Source organism: Pristiophorus japonicus, chromosome 4, assembly GCF_044704955.1.
Source record: "Pristiophorus japonicus isolate sPriJap1 chromosome 4, sPriJap1.hap1, whole genome shotgun sequence".
Lineage (NCBI taxonomy): Eukaryota > Metazoa > Chordata > Chondrichthyes > Pristiophoridae > Pristiophorus > Pristiophorus japonicus.
In genome coordinates, this window is record NC_091980.1 from 131,061,525 (window position 1) to 131,076,063 (window position 14,539).

Below are 14,539 nucleotides of genomic sequence, written 5' to 3' on the forward strand. Positions count from 1 at the left end.
TTAAATACTTCGGTTCTGTCTTTAAAGAGGACACAAATAACATCCCAGAAATGCTAGGGAACCAAGGGTCTAGTGAGCAAGAGAATTAAAGGGATTGATTATTAGTAAGAGTGCTGGAGAAACTAATGGGACTGAAAGCTGATAAATCCCCAGGGCCTGATAATCTGCATCCGAGTACTAAAAGTGGTAACCATGGAAATAGTGGATGCATTGGTTATCATCTTCCAAAATTCTACAGATTATGGAACAGTTGCTGCAGATTGGAGGGTGGCAAATGTAACCACACTATTTTAAAAAGAAGAAAACAGGTAACGATAGCCTGGTTAGCCCATCAATAATAGAATGTGATAAAGGGACACTTAGAAAATAACAGGATAAGACAAAGTCAATATGGATTTATGAAAAGAAAGTTGTTTTTGACAAACCTACTGGAATTTTTTTTTGAGAGTGCAATAGATTAGGCAAGTGAGGACCAGAAGATGTAGTGTATTTGATTTTCAGAAGGCTTTTCATAAAGTCCCACAAGAGGTTAGTGCACAAAATTAAAGCACATAGGATTGGGGATTATATACTGCCATGGATTGAAAATTGATTAATTAACAGGAAACAGAGTAGGAATAAACAGGTCTTTTCCTGGGTGATGGGCAGTGACTAGTGGGATACAACAGGGATTTGTGCTTGGAATATATAGATAGAGGAGGAAACCCAAATGTAATATTTCCAATTTTTCCCCACAGTACAGGAGCAAGGTTGTCTTACAATTATTCAGGGCCTTGGTGAAACTACACCTGGTGTATTGTGCACTGTTTTGGGTCTCCCTAACCATGAAAGAGCACAGCAAAGTCCCACCAGACAGATTCCTTGGATGGAAAGATTGTTGTATTAAGAAAGATTTGGCTGACTAGGCCTGTATTTCACTAGAAGAGTGAAAGGGGATCTTATTGAAACATAAAATTCTGACTGGGTTGGATAGACTGGATGTGGGGAGGAAGTGCCGCCTGGCTGGGAAGATAATAAAAGGTCACAGGCTCATGAAATTTAGTACTGAGATGAGAAATGTTTTCACTCAGGATGGGGAAGCTGGGGAACTGTTGACTACAGAAGGCAGTGGAACCCAATCACTGAATATATTTAAGAAGGAGATAGATATCTTGATATAAAAAGGCATCAAGGGCTATGGGGTAAAAGCATGAATATGGTGGTGTTAAAGGATCAGTTATGATCCTATTGAATGGTGGTGCAGGCTTCAAAGGCCAAATGAGCTGCTACTGCTCCTATTTATGTTTATGAATATACATCTCAATATATTGAAATTACCCCAGCAAAGAGATAAATTGTAAGACTGTTCCCACTGGCAGAATGGTTGAGAACCAGCAGACACAAATTTAAGGCAATTGGCAGAAAAACCACAGCCTATGAGGAAAAACTTTTAAGCAGTGAGTGCTTAGTATCTGGATTGTACTGCCCGAGGGTGGTGGAGGCAGCTTCAATCAGTACCTGAAGAAAAAAAATTTGCAGGGCTAAAGGGAAAGTGCAGGGGAATGGGACTAGCTGAAATGCTCTTGGAGAGTCAGCACAGGATCGACAGGCTGAATGGGTACAGCACAGGAAGCCAATGTATGACTGTCACATTGCCTAGTGCAATACTTGTGCTGCAAACAAGTTACAGTAAATGGAAAATAAGCAACCACAAACTTGCAAGGAGACAAAATCCAGTCCAATATTGAACAGTTTATTTACAGTTAATTACATTTCACATCAGGAGCCAAGTCTCAGCTTGTACAAAGCCACCATTATATGTAGGACAGAATCTCAGAGATTGTATAAACACAAGCTTCAGTCACTGTCCCCCAGAGTGTGCTTGTCAAACAGGTACTCTCCCAGGCCATTCTCAGGTGCTCCCAGTCTCTTCAGGTTGGTGATGTGATCACCAAGCTTCTTGATCATCTTCACTTGTTCATCCAAGTAGTGGGTCTCCAGGAAGTCACACAACTGAAAGGAGAAAACAAGTTATAATAGTAGGAAATATCAAGGAACATTGGAGCCTACTGCTCGAGAGTTTGGATTTTAATCGTCAGACTGGAGGATAATTAAGTGGTGCAATTGAAATGGATGGACTTATGGCATCATTTAGATGCTGTACAAAAAAAGTGCTGAAATCAAACATTTACAATATCTACCCCAAAAAATAAACAGAAAGCTATTGGGCACAGATCTTTTTAAATTAAGTTCAAGAACAGCAACTTACCCAAAAGCCCACATTGAAGCATTAGGAACTTACATGAGGGTCTGTCCTCCCAGTGGAGAGTTTGTGCAGATCCAGCAGACTCTGGTTCACATTCTTCTCCATCTGCAGAGCTCTCTGCATCACCTCCAGACCATTGCTCCACTCATCCTGCTCTGGTTTCTGAACAGGAAGTCTTGTTTGTTTAATCCATTGCAAGTGAACAAATATTATTTGTCTTTAGATGCTCTGATAACTCTACAAGGTAATGTATTGTACTTTAACTGACATGACCTTAGTCCATTTAATGTAACTCGAGTGAGAATTACACCTGGTGGCCTGCCTTTTATACTGGGCATGGCACACCTGTACAGGTAACCTACAAGTCTCCAACTGCAGTGCCCTCTGGTGGAAAATATGTAATAGTTGAAGCAGTATACAGGTTTGGAAACAAGACAGTATTTAAAGGAAATTAGGAATAAAAAAAATGCAATCAGATGTCTAGGTTACCATGAACTAGTGTTAGAATATTGAATTACTGCATTAAGCCATCAACCACTGGTGTCAAATTGGATGTATTTAAGGGGAAGCTAAATAAGTACATGAGGGGGAAAAGGAAAAGAAGAAGGATATGTTGCTGGATAAAGCAAGGTGGGACGACGACATCTGGAGCCTGATCACCAGCATGGACCAGTTTGTTCGAATGGCGGGTTCCTGTGTTATAAATTGGAACCAACTGCTTTAGAATGTATTGGGAACAATCAGTTTAAGGGAAGCCAGACAGAAGGCCCCTCGTTTATGGAGCCAAACCTTGATGTCCGCCAGGATGATTCGGCCTCCACGCCGATTCTGGAATTTCATCAGTTTCTCAGCATGCTCACGTTCCTCATGTGACTGCTCCTTGAAGAACTTGGCAAAGTGACGCAGGGCAACATCATCCCGGTCAAAGTAGAAGGACTGCAGAGAGATCAGAAGAGTAGTTGATTATTGCATGGCAAACCCATTATCATGGGCACTGTACATAAAGCAAACTCTTCTCTTGCTTTCAAGGGCTCAGTCTCACTGAACTTGTATGTACATAGTTATGGAAACTAGCACCTACTCAACTAACCTGGCAAAGACATTGGATAATCTCAGCTGCAGCAATAGGGAAACTGGCAAATGGAAACTTTACAAGAACAGGAGTAGACCATATGGCCATTCAAGATTATGGCTGATCTGATCATGGACTCATCTCCACTTCCCCACCATAACCCATTAGCATTTAAGTGTATTACAGGCTTAAATTTATTCAATGTCTCAGCTTTCCACATCTGAGGCAGCAAATGCCATAGATTGACAACCCTCAGAAGAGATTTCTCCTGTTTTAAATGGGCAGCCCCTTATTTAAAGATCATGCCCTCTAGTTCTAGTCTCCCCCATCAGTGGAAACATCCTCTCTGCATCCACCCAGTCAAACCTCCTCAATCTTATACATTGCAATAAGATCACCTCATTTTTTTGAACTCCCATGAGTAGAGGCACCCCACCCCACTGTACTGTGGCACTTTAAATGGAGCAAGATTGCAAATAAAAATTTGCTCAGATTTCTTTCAGCCAAGGTGCATGACCTCACTTTCAAACAATCACATTTTTGCCCACTCACTTAGCCTGCCTATGTTCTTTTCCAGAATTGTTTGTCCTCCTCACATTATTGATGATACAAAGATAGGAGGACCAACAAATTAGGCTACGTTACCAACTTGGAAGAAGGGACTGAGTGGAAGATAGATTGTAAAGAGTTGGAGTTCCAGCACTGATCCCTACAGCACTCTACTAGTTGCCAACCAGAAAATAAACCATTTATCCCAACTCAGTTCTTTAGCCAATCCTCTATCCATGCTAATATATTATCCCCAAAGCCTGTGAACTTTTATCTTGTGCAGTAACCTTTTATGTCACACCTTGTCAAATGCATTCTGGAAGTCCAAATACACCACAGCCTCTGGTTCCCCTTTATCCACCCTGTTCATTACATCCTCAAAAAGAATTCCAGCAAATGTGTTAAATACTACTTCTCCTTCATAAATCCATGCAGACTTTACCTGATCAAATTTTGCTTTTCCAAATGTCCTGCTAGTTTAATAAATGGACTCCAACATTTTTATAAATCACAGATATGAGGCCAACTTGTCTATAGTTGCCTGCCTTTTATAAATAGGGGATTTACATTTGCAGCTTTACAAGCTGCTGGGGCCTCCCCAGAATCCAGGGAATTTTGGTAAATTACAACCAATGCATCCACAATCCCTGCCGATACTTCAAGACCCGAGGATGCAAGCCATCAGGTCCATTTATCTGCCTTTAGCTCCATTATCTTACTGAGTACTACCTCCTTAGCTGATTGTGATTGCATCAAGTTCTTCACCCACCCCGCATAGTCCCTTGAATATCCACCGTTGGAATATTGATTCTGTCCTCAACCTTAAAGACAAATGCAAAATATTTCAGATTTTCTGCCATCTGTTCCCCATGACCAACTCCACAGTCTCATCCTCTTCGTGATTTGCAAAAATTTGCAGGCTATGGGAACACAGTTGTATCGCTCCACCCAAAATTGACACACAATGGACTGAATGGCCTCCTGTGCTGCATCATTCCATGATCACCAACTCAGCTTTGATTGAACATGCTCAAAACTGGAACCTTAACTCTTGGCACACAATATTCATTGCAGTTCTGGAAAGGAGTCAAGGAATTGCCACAAGATTTATACCCTGGTCACCATTAGCACACTCCAATAATCATTGTTTAGTGACTAAAATATATTTTGTACATACTAGTTGTGAAGTAGTATTGGAAGTCAAAGCAACTTGCTAAACTAGAGACCCAAACACATTGCAGAATTCATAACATACAAAAAAAGAGAGAAAAACTAGCGGAGTTTTACTGACGACATTCATGCCAAGGAACTAAAACTACCACAAGCAGCATTAATTTGGCACAGTCTACACAAATCAAAGCATTGTAGAGGAGAACCAGAGACCACAGAATAAAAGTTGAGAACTCCTCAGAATTTGAGGTGCTTGAAGGTTCAGGGGTTAAGGGAGAGTCGACTGAGTGCAGACAATTGAAAATTAGCACCAATAAAGCAAAGAAAGTTAAGTTAGAGGAAAGACAGAAGCATACAAACTGGTACTTAAAATTAAGAGGTTAGAAACACTATGAACAAAAGGGAAGCAGAAACATTTGTAACACTTTCTTCCCATCCTCCCCCTGTGGAGGTGAGGGATGACTGGGAGAGTGCTTCAGATTTCCACCACACTTGTGGGAAAGAATACTTCCTGACTTCCCTCCAAAATGGCCCAGCTGTATTTTTATGACATCACCCATTGAACCAGCAATGTAAGGAAAGTCCATGGAGTGATTTAGAATGAGGATACAAATTCTAAATTCCTTGCATTGAGTGCAGCATATATTCCAAATAAACTTCAAGCTAAAGAGCCCAGGAAAAAAGAATCAAGATAATCATATGATGATACAGCTGCTGCAAAAAACAGTTTGTTAATGAATTCACAGGAAGATAAATTGTATTATATTTTCGCTTTAAAAGTTAATTCACTGCATAGATTGAAGGGGGAGGGGGGGAGGGGGGGGGGTGGGGGCAGGGCCAAAAGAGAGAACTAGGTGGGCTAGGTACAGCACAGGATTTTATACATTCACATTACATAGTCTCTATGGTGAAGTGGCAAAACACACAAAACTCACCATAGAGAGATAAACATAGGAGGAATAGAGCTCCATGTTGATCTGCTTGTTGACAACATCCTCACAGTCCTGGTGGTAGTTCTGACACACTTGAGACACCATCTTAATGTTCTATTTTTCCAAAGTAAAAACTTTGTAGAAGTACAAAAGTAACATTTAGCCAAATTCAAACTCCTGTATTAATACTGAGGGATCATCCAGGGTGTGGCACTCTTGATAGTGAGTGACAGTCATCAATACCCAATCAGACATTGTTGCCTCTCAGAGCACCAATCAAGTAAAGGGAGGAGGGGAGTTGGACTCCCAGAGCCAGTCAGATCTTTGAAGAATGAGTATCATTGGCTGACATCTCAATGAGGATCTCAATTGTCCTAACTTTCCACAAACACAGTTCAAATATCCAGAGTCACAGGTTAATTGGATACTCTATTCTTTAGGCTAATTATTGGAATGATTAAATCAGCTATTGCAAACACTTAAACCATAAGTGCTCCCTTTATAAGAGGGAATAAACTGTAAGATCCATATTATGACAAAACTAACATAAAAACTTAAAAAATTTACCATTATTTCCTTGTATCCATGCTGCACTCCAGTCCCTCTGGTGCTCACCGGTCACGGAAAGCCTCAAGCATACCAGTGGACACCGCGTGCTCCCTCTCCAGGGATACCCGGACACGGATATAGCTACGGGAGAGAGGCAGGCAGACGGAGAGAACATCCTATTGACCGTGCTCTGCCTGGACCAGTTAATGGCAACCTTGAAAGATTCATTGAATCCTCTGTTGTTTGCGAGTCAGTGTCTTTTTAATAGTTCTGGATTGTTCAGTGGGTTGGTCATTTGCAGATATCTGCAGGTTTGAAGCAACATCCCAATAACTCATTGGATATTTGTCGATAGACTTATGTCTAGAAATAGAGACAGAGAAGTCAAGAAAGGGAAGTGAAGTGACAGAAATGGACCATGTGAAGGTGAGTGAAGGGTGGAAATTGGAAACATAGTGAATTAAATGTTCTAGTTTATTGTGAGAGCAGGAAACAGCACCGATATTATCAATGTGCTGGAAAAAGAGGTGAGGGAGGGGCCATGGTGGGATTTTAATACAAGGATAAGAATCTTGAATTTGAGGCGCTGTCAGACCGGGAGCCAATGATGGTCCACAAGCACAGGGGTTATGGGTGAGTGGGACTAGGTGTGTGTTAGGATACAGGCAGCAGAGTTTTGGATAAGCTTAAGTTTATAGAGTATGTAATGCTAGCAGGAGAGCATTGAAATAGTCAATTCTGGAGATAAAAAGACACAGATGAGGGTTATCCATTAGCACAGTTCTGAGCTCAGAGCGAGGAATACCTGCAGCTGAACCCATCATCATAGGCACTCCCTCATCATCGAGGAAGACTTGCTTTCACTCCTAAAATGAGATCTTTGGTGGCTGAACAGTCCAACACGAAAGCCTCAGACCCTGTCACAGATGGAACAGATATTCGTCGGGGTAAGCGGGTGGGTGGCACTGATTTACCACATGCTCTTTCCGCTGCCTGCGCCTGACCTCTTCACGCTCACAGCGTTGAGATTCGAAAGGCACAACGCCCTCCCGGATGCACTTTCTCCACCTAATGTGGTCTTAGGCCAGGGTCTCCCAGGTGTCAGTGGTGCTGTTGCACTTCATCAGGGAGACTTTGAGGGTGTCCTTGCATAGAGACAGAGAAACATCGAAAATAGGTGCAGGAGTAGGCCATTCGGCCCTTCGAGTCTGCAGCGTCATTCAGTAAGATCATGGCTGATCATTCCCTCAATACCCCTTTCCTGCTTTCTCTCCATACCCCTTGATCGCCTTAGCCGCAAGGGCCATATCTAACTCCCTCTTGAATATATCCAATGAACTGGCATCAACAACTCTCTGCGGCAGGCAATTCCACAGGTTAACAACTCTCTGAGTGAAGAAGTTTCTCCTCATCTCAGTCCTAAATGGCCTACCTCTTATCCTAAGACTATGCCACCTGGTTCTGGATTTCCCCAACATCGGGAACATTCTTTCCGCATCTAACAGGGGCAGGGAGGTGTTGCTACAGTTGTACAGGGCATTGGTGAGGCCACACCTGGAGTATTGTGTACAGTTTTGGTCTCCTAACCTGAGGAAGGACATTCTTGCTATTGAGAGAGTGCAGCGAAGGTTCACCAGACTGATTCCCGGGATGGCGGGACTGACCTATCAAGAAAGACTGGATCAACTGGGCTTGTATTCACTGGAGTTCAGAAGAATGAGAGGGGACCTCATAGAAACATTTAAAATTCTGACGGGGTTAGACAGGTTAGATGCAGGAAGAATGTTCCCAATGTTGGGGAAGTCCAGAACCAGAGGTCACAGTCTAAGGATAAGGGGTAAGCCATTTAGGACCGAGATGCGGAGGAACTTCTTCACCCAGAGAGTGGTGAACCTGTGGAATTCTCTACCACAGAAAGTTGTTGAGGCCAATTCACTAAATATATTCAAAAAGGAGTTAGATGAGGTCCTTACTACTAGGGGGATCAAGGGGTATGGTGAGAAAGCAGGAATGGGGTACTGAAGTTGAATGTTCAGCCATGAACTCATGGAATGGCGGTGCAGGCTAGAAGGGCCGAATGGCCTACTCCTGCACCTATTTTCTATGTTTCTATGTTTAACCTGTCCAGTCCCGTCAGAATCTTATACGTTTCTACGAGATCCCCTCTCATCCTTCTAATCTCCAGTGAATAAAGGCCCAGTTGATCCAGTCTCTCCTCATATGTCAGTCCAGACATCCCTGGAATTAGTCTGGTGATCCTTCGCTGCACTCCCTCAATAGCAGAACGTCCTTCCTCAGATTAAGAGACCAAAACTGAACACAATATTCCAAGTGAGGCCTCACTAAGGCCCTGTACACCTGCAGTAAGACCTCCCTGCTCCTATAATCAAATCCCCTTGCTATGAAGGTCAACATACCATTTGCCTTCTTCAACGCCTGCTGTACCTGCATGCCAACTGTTAGCGTTAGTGTTTTCTTAGAAGAATCACTCAACACTCAGGGTCGGTTCCAATGCTGAAGCAGCTTTTATTACGCTCAGCGGGAAGGAAAAACTCAGGACCGTATCCAGGTTTCTCTTCACAGAACAAAGAGTTACATGTACCTTTATATGTTTCACAACAGTTACAAAACAGTTTACTACAGTTACACAGCCAATCAGAACGATTATAGATTACATATAGGTTCTTTAACCCAATAGAATTCTCCTACTATCCAGGGAACCATATGTTCGGTTATAGGTTCTCTCCCTAGTTCTTTCATCTGGGAGAAATAATTGGTATATAGCCTTGTTTACAGCAAATGGTTTCCCTCTTATCTTTCTTCCTGAAATAATTGGTTTCATGGCCTTGTTCACAGGAGATGGTTTCCTTCTTATCTCTGTCTTCCCAGGCATTCCTACAGTGGGCCTCACAGGGTTATTGCTCGGTCAGTGAACGTTCAACAGTTCACAGTTTGACTACCTGATTTCCCATAATGCCTGGGCAGCCATTTTATGTGTGTGTCCATTTAAGCTTATGTGAGTTTTAAATATCCAGCAGGTGCCTAATGCCTAAGTCTATATATATTTCTACTCTCTACAACAATTCCCCCCTTTCGGTAAAGGGACTAGTCCTAGTCCCCTTTTAACCGACCGTACTGCCTTTATCTGATATTTGTGCACTGCCCGGTACTCCTTGCCTCAACGTGCTGGCCAGTCACGCGGTTTCAGGAGTTCCGGTTGCTTAAATCAAATTAACAAAGGCTAGCTCCTCCCGTCCCCTTATCAAACAGGCCTGTTTAATATCCAGGGAACGGTGATTAGTCCGTTTCCGCCGTTTGTGGCGCCTGCATACCTGGCAGGCCATCACGCCCCATGTTATTGCTAAGATTAATTGTATTCCGACCAGTGTGTGTGAAATAATTCGGATCCATGGGTGGATGTTCACATTTATTCCCCAGTCCCAGACCTTTCTCCACCAACTCTGACTTTGTAAGTCTACCTCGGTATCTTCTTTGATTTTAGTTTGTAGCTGGTGATAGAGTTTTAAAGATTGACCCACTCTGAGCCTCAACTCCCGTAATACCTCGGTTAGATGTGGGATAGGGACCTGCTCTGGCTCGTCATAATCCTGCAAATGATCATGGAGCTGATCAGTTACTTCAATAACTTCGGACTTCCGGCGCCTAACCTGGGTGATATGCGCTTGCCCGATCGCGACAGGTCGTAGTGGTGTAAAGCAAAAGTTTGGCTGCGGTATAGGGCACTGCAGGTCATTATACTGGTATGAACGCTCAGTAGTAGAGACGCAGTATCTTCCCCTCCCTCCGTAGCCTGCCCTCGCGAAGTGCATGTGTGCGGGCACTATTTCTAGTACACACCCGTTGGTTCGGTTAAACCCGCACTCGTCTAGTTCCCCTCGGCCCACCGGGTGAGGGCATACTGTGATTTCCCCCCTTTGCTTGCAATCTGCTAGGGAAATCCCAGTAAGTATGTTGTTTCGACGAACGGCAGAGGTGGTGGTTAGGTAGTAGCGTATGGAGACATTTTCCCGTATTACTCCGATATTCTCTAGTTGGTATAAGGGGAACGGCCCTGAGTCCGGCGTTGCTATAGGGATCAACAGGACTATCCCTATCCCGGTAGTCCTACCCATCTGGCAATCTGGAATTGCGGGGTATACTCGGGTCAGTCCCTTCAGAGTACAATTATCCAGTGTCCCCCTTTGGTTCGCCAACTGAGCTAAATGTGAACTGTCTATCCAATCGGGTACCTCCCCGCGTTGGATCTGGTTGAGGTTGTGGCGGATCTGTCCCACCATCCACAGACCATAAGCATGACAGAGTTGCCCCTGTCTTTGCTTTATTGTATCTTCCTGTTCTCTATCAATGAGGTGATTGATGGTTTTAGCGTGAGCTTCCAGGACTGAGATGCCATCCAACTGGATTTCGGCCCCCTCCTTTCCTAGGTTGGCCTGGTCTTCCTGGTTTTGCTCCACCCTCTCCAATAACCCCTTCATCACCCCTTTAAGCTGTTCTACCCTCTCATTTAACCCTTGTATGTCTATCGAGTTCACTACGGAGGTTCCTGTATTGAAAACGGTAGCAACATCATTTACTATTTCCCTCTTCACCCTGGGTGCTAACCCCTGTCCCCGGAACTTACTGGCACCCATTGCATCGGCAGCCTGCTGCATTACAACTTTACTTAATACATTGTACATCTTCCTTGACTGTTCGGTGCAGTATTCCAGCATCTGGATGCCTGAAATATTGATCAGAACAGGCACAATTTCATGTTTAACATTATCATACAATAATTCCCCTTCGTTGTACATTGCAATCCCATTTTCTGGTCCCTTAGTAGTTATGGGACAAGGCAGTTCTTCGGGCAATGTAGTGATTCTTATGGGGCGCGGTGTCGGAGGGGGTGAGAAACATACATACAATTATATTGCAGCCGCCCCCGCCTCCTCGTAATACCCACACAGCCCCATTCCCTTCTTGCGGATGACTGATTGCTGGGATTGTCCCGGAGGCGCGCAAATTATGCCGAAAGTACATTCATCAGGCCCTTTGACATCCCTCCGTTTAATGCATCTGCTCCTTATACCCGTGGAGCACTGTACACATACTCTTATTCTTATTAGGATTCTTATTAAAATAAGTCCTGTCCTTTCTCCAGTCCTTGGCTGCTGGGAAGCACATTCCGTCCGTTAAATTAAACAAGACTCCATAGTTCATATAGTTGTTTATTTCCAGCGTGCTCTGCTGTCCGTCGTTGTTGCCCAGGGTACGTGCATGTCGCAGGGCTATCCAGATTACGAGTAGCGCCGTTCGTATTCCCATTCCGGTAAGTATTATCTGTAATTTTAAACAGACGGCCTGGTCGTCACCAGGGGTTAAGTTTTTTGCTCTACGAGAGTCCCTGTCACCCTGCAAAATCAGAAGCACAAGGTTATAATCGAACCATTTCGAGCTGAATCTGTAGGGCGTGCGCCCGTGTCTTTACTCACTTAAATATTACCCAAACTCCTATTATGACCAAGGCCAAAGCTATTCCTCCAAACATCGCTGTCTGCTTTACCGTTAGGTTGAGTTTGTGGACTACACCTACCCACCGTGGGGTACATTGGCTCTATTGCCAGAGGTGATGGTGCTATGGCTGCGCACTGCACTATCCATCTAGTCCTGTTATCTCTTCCAGCCTGTTTATCTTAGCTTTTAACTCTTCAATTTGTTTTATTGAATATCTATTTCTTTATTGTATCAGGCAAGCATTATTACATAAGCTAGTTCTGTTTTTATTTTTGTTTCCTCTGTTAGGTGAGTCTTTTTTTTTTCCCTATTAAGAAATCCAAATTAATAATGTTCAGTATAAAACGGCTGTCAATGGAAAGGGTTAACTCCTTTCCAGGTTTGTAAGAAGACCTGATGTCATTACGTGACTTCACGTAATCATCTGAAAAAAAAAGTCTTTGTGCCTTCAAAACTGGCTTCGAAATTAGGAATCCGTTAAACAGCATAAATCATTAGAGTAAACTCCAATGTTTTCTTAACTTCTAATTCAAGTACTTGCCAAAGAATTTTTTTTTTTTAAATTGTTTTAAAACAAGACCACACATACAATAGCAATTTTGTTTACTGAAATTCAATTCTGTTTTTTTTAAATTTCTCTCTTTCTCCTCGTTATCTTCAAAACCCTCCTGCTTGTTTAGACTGTTCGGGACATTTTTGATAAACACTGTCCATTTTGGAAATCTTTTCAAACTGCATTGAAACTTTTTCATAATTGAAAATTCGAATCCATGTAGAGTGTTTTTTTACTTATTCCAATTTTTTTTTCTCTTCTAATTAAACCAATATCTTTTTCACAGCAAACATCAACTAGTATTTAGTAAGTTATGTCTTTTTCCATTTAGTCCGTTACATCTTTTTTTTTCCTTTCTTCAAATTAGGTTTTGTATTTTACACGGAGGGTTCGTAACTCCATAAAGTTGTTAATTTAAAATCATTTGTTTACTTTCAAAGTGGCGTCTTTATCTTTTTCTTTTTTCTCCATAACTGGAATGGAGACCAGCTTTGAGAGTTTGAGTGCTGCCTTTCGTTATCTCAAAATGCTCCAGTTTCAAAGTCGTTACTAAAGCTTGCTGTTTTTTAACATTTTCCAAAAGTTCCTTTTACACCTTCGCAGATAGCTCGCCACTTGCCCAGGAGTTTGACCTGATCAGATTTAATTTAATCTTTCTCTTTTTTTTTTTAAATCCACCTCAGTATTTCCTGTGCCTTCTCTGAATATCTCAAAATCCCAATTCAAACGTTGTAATTTCAATCTTTATTTAAAACTTTTTTTTTAGAAGCTCTTTTTTTTTTAAAGCATTCTTTATCTCATTCCGAGACTAAATTTATGTCTTTCAACCCAATCAATCATTGCATGTTTTCTTTCGGCAAGTAAGTGAGCATGTCAAATAAATATTTTGCTCAACAAACCTATTCTTTATTTGTTTATTTTCCTAGCTCCGTAACTTATCATCCGAATAAATCCACACCTGCGTTTCTAACTTAAATGTCTTAAAACTTCCCACATACAGGACAACATTACAAAGGGTTTAAAAAAAGACTTTCACTCTGTTTCTAAAATAAACAGACACTTGCATTCCTCTTCCAACCAGGCTTTCGGAACATGAAAACATAAAAAATTCATTCTGCAGTCAAAAATCACACACACACTTCTCACTCAACGATCAGACATTTACAACAGTCTCTCTTCTTGTTTTGGCCGGCTCTATTTTTGGATCCATGACCTTTCAGGGAATTCGTAGTTTTATCTAAATAATTCCTCACATAACTAATTCCTGAGGATTCCACCCTGCTTTAATCATTTTTTCAATTAGCTTCTTTTGTTTTTCCGCCAGGTGGCGGGTAAGCGACCCTTCTGGTCCCCACTCGAGTTTTCTTGTTTTCATGGCCATTCCTGGGTAGGACTACTACCGTTAGGAATCTACTCTCAGAGGTCCGCTTTCTTTCTAGCGCGACTTGTAGTAAACTGTCTCTTGGCTACTGTCAGGTCACAAGTTCTGCTGTTGCACAAACTTATACAATTCTTAAAAACGCGTTTAAGCAATTCCCGCAGTGCTCTACGTATCCTTAACGACTACCTACCACCGCTCAGCCTGTTGGTCCGACCCTGTTCACAGGTTTGGATTCCGTTAGCCGCTGTACACCGCTTGGTTCTATCCCGGGGTATTTCAAATTACACTACTGAGTCCGGAAGATGTCTCTCGGTATCACGATCCCACGGTCTAAGTGTGTTCCCTACGCCTACTTGGTTCCTGGCCGTCACGTGGGACAAAAGTCCTCTTAATTCAGGCTCAGGCTAGGCGTTTGAGATATTAGACTGTCTCCTCATGTCGATCAACCAGCTTCCACCTTCCGCACCCTTTATACTTAAAAATTGTTTTTTATACTCACCCGGGTTTTTTTTCCAAGGGCGTCCAGCGACTCCGGGAAATCCTGCCGACTACGCCATTGTTAGCGTTAGTGTTT

General features: G+C 42.5%; 1 protein-coding gene across 1 annotated transcript; it reads right to left on the bottom strand.

Moving 5' to 3' along the window:
* Positions 1-1,836: 1,836 nt before the first annotated feature.
* On the bottom strand, positions 1,837-6,073 carry LOC139262221 (ferritin heavy chain, oocyte isoform-like). Its single transcript, XM_070877365.1, has 4 exons — positions 5,972-6,073; positions 3,035-3,181; positions 2,282-2,407; positions 1,837-1,992 (listed from the first exon to the last, which is right to left on the bottom strand). The coding sequence occupies exons 1-4, from the start codon at positions 6,071-6,073 to the stop codon at positions 1,837-1,839; spliced, it is 531 nt and encodes a 176-aa protein (XP_070733466.1).
* Positions 6,074-14,539: the final 8,466 nt, after the last annotated feature.